Raw genomic sequence first — 24,501 nt, 5'->3', positions numbered from 1 at the left:
ATGGGCCACATTTGAACAGGCGTATCTGGGTATACCGAAATCAATTCTGGGATAAAGTGACACCATGCCGGAAAGTAGCTTCCTAGGACTATACAACAGTGGTCATCCCTTGTCGGCAGGATAATTCGTTCCCAAGATATGGCCACTGCTCCCGGCCAGAATCTGCTATGAAATGGGCCACATTTGAACAGGCGTATCTGGGTATACCGAAATCAATTCTGCAATAAAGTGACACCATTCCGGAAAGTAGCTTCCTAGCACTGTACAACAGTGGTCATCTCGTGTCGGCAGGATATTTCATTCGAAAGATATGGCCACTGCTCCCGGCCAGATTCTGCTATGAAATTGACCACTTTTGAACAGGCGTATTTGGGTATACCGAAATCAATTCTGGGATAAAGTGACACCATGCCGGAAAGTAGCTTCCTAGGACTATACAACAGTGGTAATTTGATGTCGGCACGATAATTCGTTCCAAAGATATGGCCACTGCTCCCGGCCAGAATCTGCTATGAAATGGGCCACATTTGAACAGGCGTATCTGGGTATACCGAAATCAATTCTGCAATAAAGTGACACCATTCCGGAAAGTAGGTTCCTAGGACTATACAACAGTGGTCATCCCTTGTCGGCAGGATAATTCGTTCCCAAGATATGGCCACTGCTCCCGGCCAGAATCTGCTATGAAATGGGCCACATTTGAACAGGCGTATCTGGGTATACCGAAATCAATTCTGCAATAAAGTGACACCATTCCGGAAAGTAGCTTCCTAGGACTATACAACAGTGGTCATCCCTTGTCGGCAGGATAATTCGTTCCAAAGATATGGCCACTGCTCCCGGCCAGATTCTGCTATGAAATTGACCACTTTTGAACAGGCGTATTTGGGTATACCGAAATCAATTCTGGGATAAAGTGACACCATGCCGGAAAGTAGCTTCCTAGGACTATACAACAGTGGTAATTTGATGTCGGCACGATAATTCGTTCCAAAGATATGGCCACTGCTCCCGGCCAGAATCTGCTATGAAATGGGCCACATTTGAACAGGCGTATCTGGGAATACCGAAATCAATTCTGGGATAAAGTGACACCATGCCGGAAAGTAGCTTCCTAGGACTATACAACAGTGGTCATCCCTTGTCGGCAGGATAATTCGTTCCCAAGATATGGCCACTGCTCCCGGCCAGAATCTGCTATGAAATGGGCCACATTTGAACAGGCGTATCTGGGTATACCGAAATCAATTCTGGGATAAAGAGACACCATGCCGGAAAGTAGCTTCCTAGGACTATACAACAGTGGTTATTTGATGTCGGCACGATAATTCGTTCCAAAGATATGGCCACTGCTCCCGGCCAGAATCTGCTATGAAATGGGCCACATTTGAACAGGCGTATCTGGGTATACCGAAATCAATTCTGCAATAAAGTGACACCATTCCGGTAAGTAGCTTCCTAGCACTGTACAACAGTGGTCATCTCGTGTCGGCAGGATATTTCATTCGAAAGATATGGCCACTGCTCCCGGCCAGATTCTGCTATGAAATTGACCACTTTTGAAAAGGCGTATTTGGGTATACCGAAATCAATTCTGCAATAAAGTGACACCATTCCGGAAAGTAGCTTCCTAGCACTGTACAACAGTGGTCATCTCGTGTCGGCAGGATAATTCGTTCCAAAGATATGGCCACTGCTCCCGGCCAGAATCTGCTATGAAATGGGCCACATTTGAACAGGCGTATCTGGGTATACCAAAATCAATTCTGGAATAAAGTTACACCATTCCGGAAAGTAGCTTCCTAGCACTGTACAAAATTGGTCATCTCGTGTCGGCAGGATAATTCGTTCCAAAGATATGGTCACTGCTCCCGGCCAGAATCTGCTATGAAATTGGCCACTTTTGAACAGGCGTATCTGGGTATACCGAAATCAATTCTGGAATAAAGTGACACCATTCCGGAAAGTAGGTTCCTAGGACTATACAACAGTGGTCATCCCTTGTCGGCAGGATAATTCGTTCCAAAGATATGGCCACTGCTCCCGGCCAGAATCTGCTATGAAATGGGCCACATTTGAACAGGCGTATCTGGGTATACCAAAATCAATTCTGGAATAAAGTGACATCAATCCGTATAGGTGTTTCTTGGAGCTTTATAATGGTTTTTATGCCATGTCGGAAGGAGATCCCGTTCCATCGATATTAGCACTGCTCCTGGCCAAGCATCTGGTGCGAAATTTTTCTGCTTTGCTTCTATTCAGTTTTGTATTTTTTGGTCTGAAAAAGGGTCATATTGATGAGGAGCTGGAGCAATCCCAAAATCAATTCTTGATTCGCTGTTTCTTTTGTTCGAAAAGGCGTCTTTAGGAGTATGGATTTGTGTGGGAGCTATGTCGGCAGGATGTACCCCACTCCTCCTGGACGCATTCCTCCCCTCCGAAAATTCATAGGTAAAATAACCAATATTGGAGGAACAATTTTGGAGTTCTGAAATATCGCTTCAACAAATGTTTACCCTCTGATTGAAGGGTGTTACAAGCACATTAATTTGTCATAAATTTTAGGTCAGAGGGTAGCTTCGTCCCTGAGATATGGCCACTGATCCCCTCCAGAAATTTAGGATAATAAATACAGAAATTAAAAGAGCGTATTTGGTGTCTTAAAAATCAAATCTTGATATATGCTATACCTTGTTCGATAGGTATTTCATAGGACTATACACTGCCGCATAAGTAGTCCTGGCAGGATATCCCGTTCCAGAGATATGATTCCCCTCCCATTGCCAAATGTCCCACCACATATCTCTTGCGGTGGTTAATGTATTTCCAAAATAAATAAACCGTTATGTAGGGTGTTCCCCTGGCATTGTTCCTGCGAAATTTTAATTTTAAATTCCCAGTAGTTTTTCCAAAAAATCAGTTTTTCGAAAAAATCCCAAAATGTTTTTACCCTAATCTATTACAATTGGTTTGTGTCTAGGGTTTTAAATACGTATTTATCTTCACACACATACTTGGCAATGATGTTCACCGGAACTTTGTATCGAACTCAATTGAGCGATAAACGGCCATTATATTCGTAAAGGTGCAAGAATGTAATTTTGCAGCACAATAACACTCCGCCCCATGTTTGAAAACACTGAAATGAGATGTTTTACCCCAAAATTGGGAGCCACCGTGGTGCAATAGTTAGCATGCCCGCCTTGCATACACAAAGTCGTGGGTTCACTTCCTGCTAAGACCGAACACCAAAAAGTTTTTCAGCGGTGGATTATTCCACCTCAGAATGCTGGTGACATTTCTGAGGGTTTCAAAGCTTCTCTAAGTGCTTTCACTGCAATGTGGAATGCCGTTAAGACTCGGCTATAAAAAGGAGGTCCCTTGTCATTGAGCTTAACATGGAATCGGGCAGCACTCAGTGATAAGAGAGAAGTTTACCAATGTGGTATCACAATGGATTGAATAGTCTAAGTGAGCCTGATACATCGGGCTGCCACATAACCTAACCTAACCTACCCCAAAATTGTATAGCCCAAACATTGCTCCTTCCGATTCTTATTTATTCCGATCGATGACGTTTGATCTAGCTTATCCGCATTTTCGTTGTTGGAAAATTGGATACAGTCAAAAGAAGAGTTCTTTTTTCATCGCGGTATTTGCCAGAAATATAGAAAAAAGTAGCGATCATCGGATCATTCTGTCCCAGTTTTTTCGCAATAAATTTCTAAACATACTTCGATTAAATATTTGAAAAAAATCCCGCATTTAGTACAGCCTCTAGATTTCCACTTTCCACCAAACCTGATAAAAACGATTTCCAATTAAAATTTAATAGAATTTGGAGAAATACAGTCGAAGCTCGGTTTAACGAACGATATATTGTCAGACCCTTTCGTTATTTAGAAAACTTCGTTAAATCGAACGGGAATATTATATGTTAACTTTTATTGAAAATCTTAGTTTTTTTTACCAGATGAGTAAAAATTCATAAGCATTTGGCAAAATTTAACTACAGAGGCACTTAAAAAATTTAACTACAGAGGCACTTAAAAAATATTACTTTTAATAATCCTACACCCTCAAAAAAAATCGCTTCTTTAACATATGTTCCAAACATATTTTGCAGGAAGCACATATATTATTGCATACTGCCGAAACATTAATATGTTTGTTTTATGTGAACATATTATATGTTTGGAAGCATTTTGAGCCAAAAATATTATATGCTTGGAAGAATTTTTCCCAAACACGATTGTGCTCATTCCCTAACATACTCGTAATTTTCACTTCCACGAATTTTTTTAGTTATTGGCACCTTTCTCTGTAATACAAATAATGTTGAAGAAATTATTCACTTTTATAAATTTTTTAAATTTTACCTTTCGCCTGCACGGAGAATCGAACCGAGGACCATACAGTTTGTAAGCCAACACACTATCCACTGGGCTACGTAGCTGTTATAGTCACCAGTAGATAATTATCGTTTTAAGTTACATTTATGTAGCATAGTTTGCAGCGCCCACGAGCCTATGCAAACATAACATTATTTAACAGAAACATACATTTGTTTGCTACGTGGAGCAGTGGTTAGCATGTCTGCCTTGCATGCAAAGGGTCGTGGGTTCAATCCCTGCTCCGACCGAACATTTTTTTTTGTTTTTTTTTTTTTTTTTTTTAATTTACACATTTATATTTATACTATATTAATTTTTTTTTTAAATGAAACTTCGAAATGTGCGTTATTAAAGATTTATAGTCAGTAACAGTGCTTGATATAAACGAAATTGACTGATTTTTGGATAAAATATTATTTTTTATTGCAAAAATAACAATCTTGTAATAAAACACTGTTTTTGTACAAAACTTTAAAATTTGGAAGGAATTCATAAACTAACAAAAGAAGAACGTGGAGTCGAGTATAAACATACATACATAATTTTATAATATAAACATAAATTTATTTAGGAGTGAACAGTTTTTTACTAGCATTTAACACCATCGCTCTAAAATTCCTTTTATTTTTCTTTAATAATTTATTTTAAAGAAAATAAACTTTTTAAACTGTTTTAGCTGTAAAACTCGAACTTAATGCCCGCTTTTATATTTGATGGTGTCCGTCAACTCCTCGTGGACTACTTATTAATAAAGAGGAACTAAAGTTTGTTTTTTTACATTTTACTGTGTAATTTTTTCACTATTTCCTCCTTATTTCATTTTACTGTCCCAACTCTAAAAAGAGTATAGTGCCCTTTCGTTATTTTTATGAAGACCCCTGATTTCTTTTAACGAACCAAGAAAAAAATTGTGCCCATAATGCCAAAATGATAAACAAAACACATGTCCACACATACATAAAATGCTGCTCTCAAGGCGAAAACATAAGCTGTTTGTTTTTCAAATGTCTATTCTCTTGGTTCAGAATGTATATTCTCTTTATTCAAATTAAATAATATTTAGACTTAAACATATCAAATTTTTGGCCTTATCATAAAACAGTTTTCCGAAACAACATACAAGCGGTTTCACAAAAATTGTTCTCTTTTGACTCTTTTGCTGTGTTATATTGATATCTTTCGTCAACTCTCCCGGTTTCCATCTCTATTTCTCTCTATACTCTCTCTGTCGCTTTGAATAAAATATCACAACATATGTATGTTTAGTCGAAATTTGTAAATTTATATATGTTTGTATTCAAACATATATAAATTTACAAATTTCGACTAAACATACATATGTTGTGATATTTTATTCAAAGCGACAGAGAGAGTATAGAGAGAAATAGAGATGGAAACCGGGAGAGTTGACGAAAGATATCAATATAACACAGCAAAAGAGTCAAAAGAGAACAATTTTTGTGAAACCGCTTGTATGTTGTTTCGGAAAACTGTTTTATGATAAGGCCAAAAATTTGATATGTTTAAGTCTAAATATTATTTAATTTGAATAAAGAGAATATACATTCTGAACCAAGAGAATAGACATTTGAAAAACAAACAGCTTATGTTTTCGCCTTGAGAGCAGCATTTTATGTATGTGTGGACATGTGTTTTGTTTATCATTTTGGCATTATGGGCACAATTTTTTTCTTGGTTCGTTAAAAGAAATCAGGGGTCTTCATAAAAATAGCGAAAGGGCACTATACACTTTTTAGAGTTGGGACAGTAAAATGAAATGAGGAGGAAATAGTGAAAAATTACACAGTAAAATGTAAAAAACAAACTTTAGTTCCTCTTTAGTAGTCCACGAGGAGTTGACGGACACCATCAAATATAAAAGCGGGCATTAAGTTCGAGTTTTACAGCTAAAACAATTTAAAAAGTTTATTTTCTTAAAAATGAATTATTAAAGAAAAATAAAAGGAATTTTAGAGCGATGGTGTTAAATGCTAGTAAAAAACTGTTCACTCCTAAATAAATTTATGTTTATATTATAAAATTATGTATGTATGTTTATACTCGACTCCACGTTCTTCTTTTGTTAGTTTTTGAATTCCTTCCAAATTTTAAAGTTTTGTCCAAAAACAGTTTTTTATTACAAAATTGTTATTTTTGCAATAAAAAATAATATTTTATCCAAAAATCAGTCAATTTCGTTTATATCAAGCACTGTTACTGACTATAAATCTTTAATAACGCACATTTCGAAGTTTCATTTAAAAAAATTTAATATAGTATAAATATAAATGTGTAAATTAAAAAAAAAATCAAAAAAATGTTCGGTCGGAGCAGGGATTGAACCCACGACCCTTTGCATGCAAGGCAGACATGCTAACCACTGCTCCACGTGGCAAACAAATGTATGTTTCTGTTAAATAATGTTATGTTTGCATGGGCTCGTGGGCGCTGCAAACTATGCTATATAAATGTAACTTAAAACGATAATTATCTACTGGTGACTATAACAGCTACGTAGCCCAGTGGATAGTGTGTTGGCTTACAAACTGTATGGTCCTCGGTTCGATTCTCCGTGCAGGCGAAAGGTAAAATTTAAAAAATTTATAAAAGTGAATAATTTCTTCAACATTATTTGTATTACAGAAAAAGGTGCCAATAACTAAAAAATTTCGTGGAAGTGAAAATTACGAGTATGTTAGGGAATGAGCACAATCGTGTTTGGGAAAAATTCTTCCAAGCATATAATATTTTTGGCTCAAAATGCTTCCAAACATATAATATGTTCACATAAAACAAACATATTAATGTTTCGGCAGTATGCAATAATATATGTGCTTCCTGCAAAATATGTTTGGAACATATGTTAAAGAAGCGATTTTTTTTGAGGGTGTGTGCTCTAACTTCTTAAACGAATTGCTTACTTTGTTTCCAGTCCCCGGTTTCAAGATGGGCCTGGCATAGGTAGTGTTCGTAGTAGCATCTTCCTAAAACGCCCTATATACACCATTACTACACGGATGAAAAAGGCTGTTTTTCATATGTTTGGCTATAAACATTATATGTTTGGAACACAAATTTTTAAACACAATATTTTTGAGTGCAAGCATATAATGTTCATAAACTAGCATAACATGTTTGGGACATATATGTTAATATGTTAGAACATATTATGTTTGGGACATAAAATGTTTGTAAATATAATATGCTTGGATGCAAACATATATTAATTTAGAAATAGCCTATAAACATATATGTGTTTAGTAGCTTGGAGCGCTATTTACCAGGGAGCGATATTGAATTAAGTTGGTGGTTGTTGCTTGTTATTACAAAATTAACATTTTATTTTTCCTTGGGCAATTGATCAGCTACTTCTTTGATCCTTACAAACTGTGTGGTCCGCTGTTCGAATCCCCGTCCGGCAAAAGGTAAAATTAAAATAAATAAAAAATCATAAAATTGAATAATTTCTTCTACAATGTTTGTATTACAGAAAAAGGTGCTAAGAACTAAAAAATCTCGTGGAAGTGAGAAAGATGTCGGGGAATATACAATTGGGCAGAAACAAAATTTTGAGCATTCAGGTCGAAAACCTATGTTGTTAGCACCTATATTACCTGTTTATTTTCATAATTCGTTATGATTGTAAATATATAAATAAATAAATAAAATTTTGAGCACAATATTGTTTGGGAGAATTTTTTTTAAGCATATAATATTTTTGGGTACAAAATGCTTCCAAACATATTATATGTTCACATAATAACATATTGTTTTTTGGAAGACAACATTATTGAATTTGGATGCAAAAATACAAAATGTTTGGAACTTAGACTACCCAAACATATATTGTTTAGACCAATATGCTTTCAAACATATTATATATTGGAAGAGATCAAACATATAAATGTTTGGGCAATACCCAAAAATGTATATGCTTGAAGCAAAATATGTTTGGGAGTATATGTTACAGAAGCGATTTTTTGTGAGCGTGTATGCTGCTCCTGTCGGAATAGATGTGCGCAGTTTTAATTTGTTTTTAGTTTGTCACAATTTTTAAATTTTCATATAATTTATTGATTTCTATACTCTCTTGATTTTAAAATTGAATTGGATCTAGACATTTGCCTATGGGTCAACATATTTCAAATGTTTTTCTCTCTGGTGCAATTGGGATAATCAAAATAAAACCGTTTTCTAAGAGTTTTTCCCAAACTCTCATGAGGACCTGTCTAGTCCTACTAAGTTCTCCCAGGTCATGTACTTTGGAATGAGCCGTGTCCTGCAGTGTAAATTTACCTCCCGTCAACGACAAACCCGTGTTAAAGTGTCCGGTCCTTCCATACGTTTCGTTCAGAACTGGGACTGGTCTTTCGCTAAATGGGATTTTAAACTGGATTTTCGCTAAATAGGATATTCGTTAAACAGAGCTTCGATTGTATTTAATTAAATCATATAAAAGATTCATCGAACTTTGTAATGAAAACAAATATCAATCACAAAAATTAATAGTATCAGTTAAGTTTTTAATTGAATCAATAAATTTTTAATTGACTTTGGTGACTAATATACACACAATCCCACGGCGGCGGGTTCTACGCACCGGATTGACCCGATGGATACCAGCTATCGGCCAGCGGCTGCCACCTCAGTGTACGTGTTGTCTCGTCCATTTTTTCGTGTTGGAGAAGGTGCATCCCGGGGAGCCTTCTCCGCCTGCTTTTGGTCCGAGCCGGGATAGAGGAAAACCCCGGACCATGGTACTGTGCCGTCTGCCGAAATCGAATTCACCATCGCTCGGTTTCGGTGAGGTGTAACCGGTGCATGGAATGGGTGCACTTCCGGAATTGCTCCGGCCTAACATCGCTGCGGGAGTATAGTCAAACTGACTTCGTGGCAGGATGCTGTGCCAATGACAGCAGCAGTGGGTCATCTGATTATGTGACCCCACCGACTTCTCCCGCACAACAATATTCTCCGCCGCAGCATCTTACACCGAATATTGTTGTACCAGTTCCGGAGAGTGCATCATTTTTGCAATTTAATTGCAACGGGCTCCGTGGTAAGATTAGTGAGATCGTAGACTTTATGAATCGGAAAAGGATAAGGGTCGCGGCGATCCAGGAAACAAAGCTGAATCCCACCTGCAGCCTACGACATTGTGATGGGTACAATGTCCTACGGAAGGATCGCACAAGAAATGGAGGTGGTGGCCTGGCTTTCATATTACACCGTTCCGTGCAGTATAGACCTATCACGCTTGTGCTAGACACTAATGACCCGTACATGGAATGTATGGGGGTAGCAGTTAAGTGTGGGGCTGCCGAGATAGAGCTATACAATGTGTACATACCGCCGGTTGGTAGCTGTGCTCCTGGTTATAGCCCAAACATTGAGTGGTTGTTGAGCGGGCATAACCGATTGGTTCTAGGAGATTTTAATGCCCACCATGAACTTTGGCATTCTCTCCTCGGTAATGACCAGAGGGGCATAGCTTTGGCAGATCAGATAGACGACTCCACATTTTGCACGGTGAACGAAGAGGCCCCCACGAGAATTATGGGTGACTGCAGCAGTTCGCCAGATTTATCGTTAGCATCGCCTGGTCTGATAAATGACGTCTCCTGGCAACCCGTCATTTCATTGGGTTCGGACCACCTCCCCATAATTCTCACCATCAACCGACCCTCCGATTTCATAACCTCTGAACGCCGGACGTTTATTAATCAAAAGAAAGTCAACTGGAAAGGCTTCAGAGAATACACCGATCGCCGCTTCAGTGAGCTCCCGTCCCCCTCACATGTTCATGTTGCCCAGAGGGAGTTCCGGGACATCATCAACGCAGCAGCCGCTCGCTTCATACCCGCTGGTCGAATTGCCCAGGTGAGGCCCAACTTCCCAGCCGAAGCGGCGGGACTCGCAGACGAGCGTGATGAACGCCGTCGTGCTAACCCTGCTGATCCTAGAATCAGAGAACTAAATCTAGAGATTAGTAAGATAGTCGACGAGCACAAGCGGAACACTTGGTTAGAGCACCTGAAGCAATGTAACTTAGGAACAGGAACTGGTAAATTGTGGTCAACAGTTAGAGCCCTCTCGAACCCCTCCACAAGGGATGATGGGATTTCAGTCACATTTGGCGACGTGACTGTGACTGATCCGAAGAGGTGCGCCAAATACTTCAACCGACAGTTTGTCGAGCATCCCGAGAGTGATAGAGCGAAAAGGAGAGCCACCCGTCGTGTACGTGGTCTCCGAGCCGATGACACACCACAATTTACTGCAGCCGAAGTTACCAATGTCATCAACAGCGCGAAACCATCTAAGGCGCTGGGCCCTGACGGAATTTCAATGCTAATGCTGAAGCATCTGGGAATACTGGGAGTTGAGTACCTGACCAGACTCCTCAATTTGTCTTTGGAATCACACATTATACCCGATGTCTGGAAAATGGGAAGGGTGATTCCACTACTGAAACCGGGCAAAGATTCGAGCAAAGGTGAATCGTACAGACCGATATCCCTTCTTTCGCCAGTAGCCAAGACACTTGAGGCATTACTCCTCCCCAGCCTTGTGGAGAATTTTCCAGCTGCCCACCATCAACATGGATTCCGTAAGGTACATAGTACGACAACAGCCTTACATGCCATTTCGACACATATTAATAAGGGACTTAACCAGCCCAGGCCGTGTCACAGGACGGTCCTCGTGGCGCTTGACCTATCGAAAGCATTCGATACGGTCAACCATGCCACATTATTTGAGGACATCGAGAATACGTCCCTACCGGCAGGAGCGAAGCGTTGGGTGCTGAATTATATGTGTGGACGCCAGTCGTACGTGGAATTCAGGGACAGAAAGTCAAGACCGCGTAGAGTTAAACAGGGAGTTCCCCAAGGTGGGGTGATATCTCCGGCACTGTTTAACCTCTACATGTCCTCGATTCCACCCCCTCCTGACGGCGTCGAGATTGTATCATATGCGGATGACTGTACAATCTTGGCATCCGGGCCCAATGTTGATGACATTTGCGATCGGTTGAACGTCTACATAGCTAATCTTACCAGTTATTTCACTGCGAGAAACTTGAGGATATCCCCCACCAAATCCTCAGCCACACTATTTACTACATGGACGGCAGAAGTGCGCAGGCAGTTGAATATCAGAGTCGATGGAGTAATAATTCCGACCACAAATTACCCCAAGATTCTTGGGGTCACATTCGACAGCCTTTTTAGGTCATCTGCCCATGCCACTGCAATTTGTAATAAGCTCCGTGGTAGAAACAAGGTCCTCAAGTCACTAGCCGGCAGTACTTGGGGTGCGGACAAAGAAACCTTGCTAACTACTTATAAGGCAATTGGCCGGTCAGTGGTAAACTATGCAGCGCCAGTGTGGACACCGCAGACCAGTGATACGCAGTGGAATAACATACAAACCTGCCAGAACGCTGCTCTTAGAACTGCGACTGGGTGTCTCCGCAGCACACCCCTGGATCACCTTTATGTGGAGACAAAGATCATCCCTGTGCGAAGACACAACTACATGTTGTCAAAGCAGTATCTCCTGGGTTGTTATCGCAGTAATCATCCAAACCACCATCTTATGGATACACAACCACCACCCAGGAACGTAAGGGTTGATATACATAATCTAGAGCGCGAGATCCAGCGCTATAAAAGAGAGCCTCTAGATCAAGCAGCGTACCAAGCAGGTTTGAACAGGATTCATGAGGATACTGTAGCTGAAGCGGTGAGAAGCTACAAGGTTAATCCTGTTCTTGGAGTCCGACCACCGCCCATAGCACCGGAGGAAAAAGACCTCCCACGGCAGACTAGGGTAGTTTTGGCCCAATTAAGATCAGGCAAGTGCAGCCGCCTCAATTCCTACTTATCGGTGATTGATAGCAGCGTAGCTGACGTTTGTCCAATTTGCAACCAAGGGCCACACGACACGCGTCATCTTTTCTCTTGCCCAGCCAAACCAACCCGACTTACTACCAGATCACTCTGGGCACACCCCATCTTAGTCGCAGAGTTCCTTGATCTGCCAACAAGCTGATGTACCAAGCGTATAACATGAAATGGATGAGATCACAATAAACTGTTACAACAACAACAACTAATATACACAAAAAATTAATTTTTGAATTCAATCACTAAATTAATAGATCCAATTAGTTTTTTATTGAAAAGTTCTCAATCACAGAAATAATAGTATCAATCACCGAGGTACGTCAAAATATTAATTGATCCAATTGAAAAATTAGTTGATACTATTAATTTTTGTGATTGATTTTTGTTTAAAAAAAAATATACGGTTGTAAGTTCGGCCAGACCGAATCTTATGTAACCTCCACCATGAATTGCATAGAAACTTCTACTAAAGATGGTAATCCACAATTAAATTACTTGGGTTGCGACGATGGCAAGACATCTTAAAACTTCTAAATTGTAAATTAGTCCATGCGGGATATATAGTAGACAAAAGAAATGTCGATTAAATATGTATATATTCAGTTCTTGACCGGTATATATAGGGAAAAAATAATTACGAACCGATATGAACTTTTGTACAGTAACTATAGAGCCAGAATTGAAATATGGAGGTATGAACACGAGTCTACCAAATATGGCAGACTTTTTACTGTTTGGTAGATTGGTAAAATTCTTGATGTTTTGGAGAATTTTGCATAATATTCCTCTCCAACTATGAAATGCTTCAAAAATTTTCTATAGAAATAACATTTTGAAAAAATTTTCTACATAAATAAAATTCTGACAAAATTTTCTATAGAAATAAAATTTTGACAAAAGTTTCTATAGAAATAATTTTATAACAAAATTTTGTATAGAAATTTTTATTTTGACAAATTTTTCTATAGAAATATAATTCTGACAAAATTTTCTATAGAAATATACAATTTTGACAAAATTTTCTATGGCAATAAAATTTTGGTAGATTATTTTTGGCTTGAGTGGCAATCGTGATTTTTCTGCGAATGTGGATCGGTTTATTTGGGGGCTACATTTAATATAGATCCATACGGACCAATTTTGGCATGATTGTTATCGGCCATACACAAGCGAAATGTACCAAATTTCAACCCGATTGGATGAATTTTGCTCCTTCAAGAGGCTCCGGAGCTCAAATCTGGGGATCGGTTTATATGGGGGCTATATATAATTATGAACCGCTGTGAACCAATTTGTGCAAGGTTGTTAGAGACCACATACTAACATGTACCAAATTTCAGCCAGATCGGATGAAATATGCTTCTCTTAGAGGCTCCGCAATCCAAATCTGGGGGTCCGTTTATATGGGGGCTATACGTAAAAGTGAACCGATATAGCCCATTTGCAATACCATCTGACCTACATCAATAACAACTACTTGTGCCAAGTTTCAAGTAGATAGCTTGTTTCGTTCGGAGGTTAGTGTGATTTCAACAGGCGGACGGACGGACGGAAATGCTTAGATCGACTCAGAATTTCCCCACGACCGAGAATATATATACTTCAGGGGGTCTTAGAGCAATATTTCGTTGTGTTTCGAACGGAATGACAAAGTTAAGTAGCGTGATTACAACAGACAAACGGACATCGTGGTGTAATGGTTAGCATGCCCGACTTGCATACAAAAGGTCGTGGGTTCGATTCCTGCTTCGACCGAACACCAAAAAGTTTTTCAGCGGTGGATTATCCCATGCTGGTGACATTTCTGAGGGTTTCGAAGCTTCTCTAAGTGATTTCACTGCAATGTGGAACGCCGTTCGGACTCGGCTATAAAAAGTAGGTCCCTTGTCATTGAGCTTAACATGGAATCGGGCAGCATTCAGTGATAAGAGAGAAGTTCACCAATGTGGTACCACAATGGACTGAATAGTCTAAGTGAGTCTGATACATCGGGCTGCCACTATACCTAACCTAACCTATATAGTCTTCGAATTTCTCAACAATGTTTACGCTTGCTTTTCTTAGATGTATAACATACTTAATAATATATATATATAACAATTACATATTTTTTTTCTCTTTTAATTTTTGGTAATTTTTATAATAATATATTATAGTTCACACCTGTATTTTTTTAATGAATTTTCGTCAATAGATGTCTAGAACCACAAACTTGTATTAAATACTATAATAAACTTATATACGCAGTCGCTAAAGCTTAAGACCTCCGTTGTCATAGCTTTATCCTTTATGCTTGTAATTTACTTATAAGTATAAATATGAAATAAATAAATAACATACTTATACATATTTTGCACTTTTGTTTTCAATTTTCACTACAGAAACACCAACTTAGTACTGACCTAACAGTAAAATATGTAAAACTTTTTTTGATAAAAGATATGGCAATACTGTCACAATTTTCCACACGAGCAACTAGTAAAATGCTCTCAAGTGTTGATCCATAATAGCAAACATTCCAGAAAGGCGTTGAAGTGTAATTTGTAAATGCCAGAAGTCACATCACCACTACTTTAGCCTTTGCCTTAAAATGTTACGTTTATTTGACCGGTATGCTTCGCAACAATGAGGAGCACATCGTAAAGACATGCAGTTGGGAAAAATACTTGGGCTAGAATATCGGAAGTTGTAGGACTATATCAGCATAATCCATGCACTGGAATGTGGTTGATCTCTTTGGGCTATATTCTGTGTCCTTTGCAACAAAACAAGTCAACACCAAATACCTTCACATTGATTTTTCTGACCATTTCATTTTATTTCCTATGCAACCATCATCATCATCATCGTCATCATCCCTTTATCTGGTCATGAGGAATACGAAGTTCCACTATCAATTTGTGTGAGATGGTCCTCTTCACTATGTCACCACGAGTTAAGTTTCCCTCGGGGCTACTTGTCGTGAGGATAATAGGACACTTGAAAGATGTTGTCCTTGTCCTCGGTGCTCCTTGTGTGTTTGGCATAATCCTTGAGAAGGTAATAGGCCAAGAAAATAACACAAAGGCCCGTATGTATGGCCGAGTGAGAAAGTGTACGGTGAGGATCTTAAGTTTTATTTGTTCTGGCTTCTATTCTTGTCGAAGTCCTTCCATGACATGGCTCAGTGGACAACACCTAGTATTTGTGAATGAACAACTGAGAGGTTCTACAGGATTTCTTTCCTGTTTTTTCTACTCCTATTATGTTCAATGGAATCTATTCGAAGGCGTTGTCCTTGATAATAATTCAAATCTCAAGATAAATGATGCAATCCTATTGAATGGGATTACTCTTAAAAGTTCGGTGGTCTTTTTGTGAAGTTGCATCCTTGTTTTTTCTTTCTTTGGTTCCTTCAGTCCACAAAAGAAGGATAATGGAGATTATTCGTGGTCCAAGTTGAAAGTTAAATTAAAATATCTAGAAATCTTATTAGTTACGCTTCACTTTGGTCATTTTAGAGGCTCTGTCGAATGGGAATAGTTGACATCAAACATAAAGAAAACAAAAAAAAAAAAACTTTGCAAATAGCGATAAAGATATCGGATATTGGATAGAAGTTTTAGTGGAGAAACTTTTGCAATTCGTTAAAATTCAAGTTGCAAGGAATTGCGGGTTTCGAATACAGTAGAAGCCAAATATTTAAAAATATTCATATTCACCACAAGGATTTTTATATTTCCTTAAAAACATATTTACACCTTTACCTATGGTACTATCGATAGTATCGGTACTAAAGCTGTGGGTCGAGCTAATTATAACCAACTAACATAGTCAGTCATCGAGTAATGTAACTAAATTTCATTATAAAAAAATAAATTTGTGTCCTAAATTTAATGAAAAAAATTGTTGAAGCAAGGATTACAAACTTTCTTTTAATTAAAATGTCATTGTTTTAAATAATTTTGTCCTTAGCATTGCGTAAATTTTGAGTCCTAAAATTTAAGTTGCATAATCTTCCATATTAGGTCAATATTTTTTTCAGTGTATGTGTTCAAAAGAATACTAAATTTAAATCAGCATTTGTATTTATTAAAACGCAAAACGCATGCAATACTTTAGTGTCCTTTTTGCTTCGCTAAGAGGCTCAGCAAGCCAAATCTGGGGGTCGGTTCATATGGGGGCTGTACGTAAAAGTGGTCCTATATGGCCCATTTTCAATACCATCCGACCTACATCAATAACAACTACTTGTGCCAAGTTTCAAGTCGGTAGCTTGTTTCGTTCTAAAGTTAGCATGATTTCAACAGACGGACGGACATGCTTAGATCGACTCAGAATTTCACCACTACCCAGTATATATATACCTTATGGGGTCTTAGAGCAATATTTCGGTGTGTTACAAACGGAATGACAAAGGCAATAAATAAATCTTTTGATTAGAACTATCACAATGGACTGAATAGTCTAAGTGAGCCTGAAACTTCATCGAGCTGCCGCTTTAACCTAAAAATGGAAAATTTTTCAAATGTTCCAAAATGTTTCGTAATGCTTCATATTTCCCAAGTAAATACTTTATTGAAGAAAACAAGTATATACAGCAGTAAGTTCGGCCGGGCTGAAATACCCACCACCATGAATCAAATATCATAGTTCACTTTGAAAACTCACGACGAAGAACGGGTTACTTGATAATATAACATTTTAGGGTTTTGATGACAAATCTTCTCCCAAACAAATCAGTTCAACCAGTACGCTTAAAGATTCTACTTATGAAGACCAGATCAGATTTTGGATTTATGACAATCAATTTTGTTTGAATTTTAGAGAAATCATAAACATATCGTATATATGATGAAATAACGCCTTGATTTGAAACCTTAAATCTGTAGATTTTTTCCGCCATTATTTTAATGAATACGATGAGTAAAATCTGGAAATTTTACTTTCAGTTTCAAGCAATTTTCATGATCAGTGCGCCTGATATACCCTGAAAGAAGTGTTTTCTTTTCTGAGGAAATAAATTTTGGACAAGCAAAGTTTTCTTTTAACAAAAATTTAAGAGACAATCTTTGAATCGCTTATCAAAAATTCGGATTACTTTGCTCTAAACGAAAATACTTTATACGAAAGGGGAATTTCGTTTGTCTAAAATTTCATTCCGGAGGAAAATATTTTTTCTTTGGGTGTACCCTCAAGAAATTAAATCGGTCTATATCGGCTAAAAATAAATCCGATTCAGATCTTTTAGGGTCTAAAATTCCAGTATATTTGCATTTGTGTGCAAATCGGATAAAAACTACGGTTTCTAGAAGCCCAAGGAGTTAAATCTGGAGATCGGTTTATATGGAGGCTATAATAAAACATGGATCGACACACACCATATTCGGCTGACCTCAGCCGGATTACAGAAGTCCTAGAAATAAATTCGGGCGTTAGGTCTATATGGGGGCTATACCAAAACATGGATCAATAGTCATCACCTTTTAATGTTCCTCAAATATCTCTAGTATTCCACTTTCAAACGAATTGGGCGAAAACTACGAATTCTAGAAGCCCAAGAAGTAAAATCGGGAGATCAGTCTATATGGGGACTATACCAAAACATGGGCCGATACGGACCATTTTCGACACACCTCTTTATGGTCCTAAGATACGTCTAGATTTCCGGCAATTTGGATAAAAACTACGGATTCTAGAAGCCCAAGGAATAAAGTCGGGAGATCGGTCTATATGGGGGCTATACCAAAATATGGACCAATAGGCACCATTTGCGACACACCTATTTGAGATCTTAAAATACCTCTAGATTTTCAATTTCAAGCAAATCGACTAGAAAATATAGTCTCTAGACGAACAAGAAGTAAAATCGATAGATCGGTCTATATGGGGGTTATACCAAAAAAATGGACCGATACACCTCAATTTCGGCACACATATTTGGGGTCCCAAAATACCTCTAGATTTCCATTTTCAGGCAAATCGGGTAATAAATACAGTTTATAGATGCCCAAGAATAAAAATCGGGAGATCGGTCTATATGTCGACTTTACCAAAACCTGGATCGATACAGACCATTTTCGACACACCTCTTTATGGTCCTAAAATACCTCTAGATTTTCAATTTCAGGCAAATCGGATAGAAAATACAGTTTCTAGAAGCCCAAGAAGCAGAATCGGGAGATCGGTCTATATGGAGGCTATACCAAAACATGGACCGTTGGGCACCTCTAGAATTTCAATTTCAGGCAAAGTGGATAAAAACCAAGGGTTTTATAATCCCAAGACCCCAAGTCGGGAAATCGGTTTAAATGGACACTATATCAAAACTTGGACCGATGTAGCCCATCTTCGAACTTGACCTGCCTGCAAACAAAAAACGAATCTGTGACAAATTTCAGGACGACAGCGCCGATATTGAAGGCTGTAGCGTGATTTCAACAGACAGACAGACGGACATGCTTATATCGTCTTAGAATTTCTCCCTGATCAAGAATATATATACTTTATATAGTCAGAAATCGATATTTCTATGTTTTACACACGAATGACAAACTTATTTTACCCCCGTCACCATTCTATGGTGGTGGGTATAAAAATGTTTCTATTTGCGGCAAAAATAAAAAAAATATTTATTCTGCTACGACCGAACACCAAAAAGTTTTTCAGCGGTGGATTATCCCACGTCAGTAATGCTGGTGACATTTCTGAGGGTTTCAAAGCTTCACTAAGTGGTTTCACTGCAATGTGGAACGCCGTTTGGACTCGGCTATAAAAAGTAGGTCCCTTTTCTTTGAGCTTAACATGGAATCGGGCAGCACTCAGTGATAAGAGAGAAGTTCACCAATGTGGTATCACAATGGACTGAATAGTCTATGTGAGCCTGATACATCGGGCTGCCACCTAAACTAACCTAACTTAGTCGGAAATTGATATTTTTTTATGATTATAGGTATAATAACTGTCCGATATCAGTCAATGTTCAGTTAAGTTGAGATGCTAAAAAAATTATATAAGAGATAGATTAAAACACGAATAAACTGTCAGCCGGAATAGTGCAGTGGTTAGTATGCCCACTTTGCATAGACAGGGTCGTGTGTTCAAACCCAGTTTCGACCAAACACCAAAAAGATTTTCAGCGGTGGATTATCCCCTCTCAGTAATGCTAGTGACATTTATGAGTGTTTCAAAGCTTCTCTAAGTGGTCTCACTGCACAGTGGAACGTCATTCGGACTCGACTATAAAAAGGAGGTCCTTTGTCATTGAACTTATCATAGAATCAGGCAGCACTTAGTGATAAGAGAGAAGTTCGCCGCTGTGGTATCACAATGGACTTTTTAACAGGATTTTTTTAACAGAAGACAAGTCCTCGCAACAGATTACATACATTGTTGGACCATTACAAATATTGTTCTTATGGGAGAAAATGGTCCACAACTGTATGACCATCAGACTCCATAAATTTAAATTTGCAGGCTACATAAAATTCCGAGATTGTTTCGTTTTCTAAAGATCTTAGATTTCTCGCCTAAGCCTGAAATGCAACGGATTTTATTGGGCGTATTTCTTTCTATACCCTCCACCATAGGATGGGGGTATATTAACTTTGTCATTCCGTTTGTAACATATCGAAATATTGCTCAAAGACCCCATAAAGTATATATATTCTGGGTCGTGGTGAAATTCTGAATCGATCTAAGCATGTCCGTCCGTCCGTCTATTGAAATCACGCTAACTTCCGAACGAAACAAGCTATTAACTTGAAACTTGGCACAATTAGTTGTTATTGATGTAGCTTGGACGGTATTGAAAATGGGCCATATCGGACCACTTTTACGTATAGCCCCCATATAAACCGACGTTCAGATTTGGCTTGCGTAGCCTCTTGGAGAAGCAAAATTCATCCGATCCGGTTGAAATTTGGTACATGGTGTTTGTGTATGATCTCTCACAACCATGCACAAATTGGTCCACATCGGTCCATAATTATATATAGCCCCCATATAAACCGATCCCCAGATTTGGCTTGCGGAGCCTCTAAGAGAAGCAAATTTCATACGATCTGGCTGAAATTTGGTTCGTGGTGTAAGTATATAACAAAAATTGGTCCACATCGGTCCATAAATATATATATAACCCCCATATAAACCGATCCCCAGATTTGTCCTCCGGGGCCTTTTGAAGGGGCAAAATATATCCGATCCGGTTGAAATGTGTTACGTGATGTTATTATATGGTATCTAACAACCATGCCAAAATTGGTCCATATCGGTCCATAATTATATATAGCCCCCGTATAAACCGTTCCCCAAATTTGATCTCCGGAGCCTCTTGGACGAGCAAAATTCATCCGAACCGGTTGAAATTTGGAACGTGGTGTTAGTATATGGCCGCTAATAATCATGCAAAAATTGGTCCATATCGGTCTATAGTTATATATAGCCGGTCCCCAATCACACAAAAATTGGTCCATATCGGTTCATAATCATGGTTGCCACTCGATCCAAAAATAATCTACCAAAATTTTATTTCTATAGAAAATTTTGTCAAAACTTTTTTCTATAGAAGATTTTGTCAAAATTTTATTGCTATAGAAAATTTTATCCACATTTTACTTCTTTAGAAAATTTTATTTTGTCAAAGTTTTATTTCTATAGAAACTTTTGTCAAAATTTTATTTCTATAAAAAATTTTGTTAAATTTAATTATATACGTATTTAATCGGCCTTTTTTAGTTTATTATATACCACGTATGGACTACCTTAGGAATTTTTAGGATACCTTGAATCGGCAAGTGTTACCGCAACCCAATTTATTCGATTGTGGATGAGAGTCTTCAGTAGAAGTTTCTACGCTTCGCCCTGGCCGAACTTACGGCCGTATATACTTGTTAAATCTTAACAATGTTACATTCCAAAGTGTCCAGTAGATATGATAGATATTTCCATTCGCACCAATGATACGAAGATCGGTCTATATAAGGGCTATATTAAATTCAATATGAAACACACATGGTAAATCTCTTGGTGGCCACTTAAAGTAGGTTTACTACTCTCAAAATTTTAGTCAAATCGAATGAATTTGGTCAATGACAAAATCTTGATAGACAGGAAAAATATTTCACATATTTCTTTATAAACTCTACATTTTAATTTTTAAAAAAATCGTATGAAAATTTAAAACTGAGAAATTTCGATTCCAGTTTGAATTTGAATGAATCACAGGAATTCGCAGTGTTCTTACAAGTATGCATGTGATGACATTTAAATCGAGAATATCGATCATCAATAGTGATGCAAAAGTAGTTCATTTTTACTAGTATTGTGTATCTTACGAATAATTTGTTCTACTTTGAACTTCTGCAATTATTGAATTTTAAAATCGAGAAATCGGAATATTGGGAAAAATAATAAAATTTAACTACAACATAATAGTTTTTTTTTTGCAATAAAAATAAGTAAAATTTAGCATTAAATGAATGACAGATTTCTTTTTACTGTGTACGTAGTAACCATAGAATATTTTCTTTGTGCTTAATTCACTTACCACCATGTTATTAATTGTTAATTTAAGCTCTGCTCTAGGTCTAGATGGAGGTGTACTGCAGTTAGCTCGCAAAACATCGCCTGGCTCATAACGAGTCTGTTCGGTAAACAGCAATGGTCGTTTGTCCGGTAGTTCTGCAAAGAAAATAAATTAAAAAATTTTTATATTAAAACTTGCATTTCAGTTATTTTAATACTCATATATGACAGGTCAATTGAAAGTACACTTGGCCGACCTAATTTTCAAAAGATATTGTTTTGAATTAGGATACCTCGAATCGTACACTCACCACCGGTGGAGGCAGTTGATGCCTAAACGTTTATCACCGACAATTTTTTTTAAATATGTTTTCTTTTTTTATTTTTACGTAAATAAAAACATTTTTGTTCTTTAGTAAAGAACGAATAACTGTACTTGGCATATATGACACAGTACGAAACTTTTTGGACTATTTGAAAATTTATTATTATTTCCGTTTTTGTTCTACCCAAAACTATAATTCTTTCATCCAAAACGAAATGTTAGACAAACAAATATTGTTTGCAATTTGCTTTTCGCTGCAAAGAAGTTTGCTTGGATGAAAAGTACAGACTTTTTGTGATATTTGTGTGCAAATGAAGCATACGGACTAGAAACGGACACAGGATGTTATTTTTGGGGGCCCAAGTGCTAACTTATAATGTTACTCAACAAGACATTTTTCTACAATTGTGAAATCATTTCGTAAGGACTCGGGCCTAAGTTTTGCCTTCTCATCAGTGTTCATCCCTGATTTACACAATATATCCCATAAATATAACAAGTATATACGGCCGTAAGTTCGGCCAGGCCGAAGCTTTTGTAACCTCCCCCATGAATTGCGTAGAAACTTCTTCTAAACACTGCCATATACAATCGAATTACTTAAGTTGCGATAACGCTTGCCGATGGCAAGGTATCTTAAAACCTCCTAACACCGTCCTCTAAATTGTAAGTAAGTCCATACGTGGTATATATTAAATCAAAAAACATCGATCAAATACGTATCAGGCCGCACTTAGTGATAAGAGAGAAGTTCGCGTCTGTGGTATCAAATTGGACTTTTTAACTGGATTTTTTAACAGAAGACATTGTTGGACCTTAACAAATATTGTTTATTTATGGGTGAAAATGTATGTACATCAGGCGCCATAAATTTAATTTTGCAGGCTAAATACAAAATTGTTTGTTTGTTTGACATAAAATTTTGACAAAATTTTCTATAGAAATAAAATTTTGATAACATTTTCTATAGAAGTAAAATTTGGACAAAATTTTCTTTAGGAATGAAAGTTTGACATAATCTTCAATAGAAATAAAATTTTGACAAATTTTTTTATAGAAATAAAATTTTGACAAAATTTTCTATAGACATAAAATTTTAACAACATTTTCTATAGAAATAAAATTTTCAAAATTTTTTATAGAAATAAAATTTTGACAAAATTTTTATTAGAAATAAAATTTGGACAAATTTTTCTTTAGAAATAAAATTTTGACAAAATTTTCTACAGAAATAAAACTTTAACAAAATTTTCTATAGAAATAAAATTTTAACAAAATTTTCTATAGAAATAAAATTTTGACAAAATTTTCTATATAAATAAAATTTTGACAAAATTTTCTATAGAAATAAAATTTTGACAAAATTTTCTATAGAAATAAAATTTTATCAAAAATTTTGTATAGAAATAAAATTTTAACAAAATTTTCTATAGAAATAAAATTTTAAAAAAATTTTCTATAGAAATAAAATTTTGACAAAATTTTCTATAGAAATAAAATTTTGATAACATTTTCTATAGAAGTAAAATTTGGACAACATTTTCTTTAGGAATGAAATTTTGACAAAATCTTCTATAGAAATAAAATTTTGACAATTTTTTTTATAGAAATAAAATTTTGACAACATTTTCTATAGACATAAAATTTTGACAAAAATGTCAATAGAAATAAAATTTTAACAAAATTTTCTATAGAAATAAAATTTTAAAAATTTTTTATAGAAATAAAATCTGGACAAAATTTTTATTAGAAATAAAATTTGGACAAAATTTTCTTTAGAAATAAAATTTTGACAAAATTTTCTACAGAAATAAAATGTTAACAAAATTTTCTATGGAAATAAAATTTTAACAAAAATTTTCTATAGAAATAAAATTTTAACAAAATTTTCTATAGAAATAAAATTTTGACAAAATTTTCTATAGAAATAAAATTTTGACAAAATTTTCTATAGAAATAAAATTATAACAAAAATTTTCTATAGAAATAAAATTTTAACAAAATTTTCTATAGAAATAAAATTTTGAAATTTTGGTAGATTATTTTTGGCTCGAGTGGCAACCATGCTTATGAACCGATATGGACCAATTTTTGTGTGATTGGAGATTGGCTTTATATAACTATAGACCGATATGGACCAATTTTGGTATGGTTGTTAGCGGCCATATACTAACACCACGTTCCAAATTTGAACCGGATCGGATGAATTTTGCTCCTCCAAGAGGCTCCGAAGGTCAAATCTGGAGAACGGTTTATTTGGAGCTATATATAATTATGGACCGATGTGGACCAATTTTTGCATAGTTGTTAGAGACCATATACCAACATCATGTACGTAGTTTCAGCCGGATCAGATGAAATTTGC

The 24,501-nt window shown here is 36.7% G+C and overlaps 1 protein-coding gene across 1 annotated transcript in view; it reads right to left on the bottom strand.

Moving 5' to 3' along the window:
* The window catches only part of LOC142222025 (uncharacterized), a 681,854-nt gene that overhangs the window by 165,862 nt on the left and 491,491 nt on the right, over window positions 1-24,501 (bottom strand). Inside the window, exon 8 of the mRNA XM_075291949.1 lies at window positions 21,834-21,967. Coding sequence (XP_075148064.1) covers window positions 21,834-21,967 — 134 coding nt within the window. The remainder of the gene's footprint in view (window positions 1-21,833; window positions 21,968-24,501) is intronic.

Source organism: Haematobia irritans, chromosome 1 (assembly GCF_050003625.1).
Source record: "Haematobia irritans isolate KBUSLIRL chromosome 1, ASM5000362v1, whole genome shotgun sequence".
Taxonomy (NCBI): domain Eukaryota; kingdom Metazoa; phylum Arthropoda; class Insecta; order Diptera; family Muscidae; genus Haematobia; species Haematobia irritans.
The sequence above is the reverse complement of the archived record's forward strand: the minus strand, read 5'-3'. Positions and strand labels throughout refer to the sequence as shown.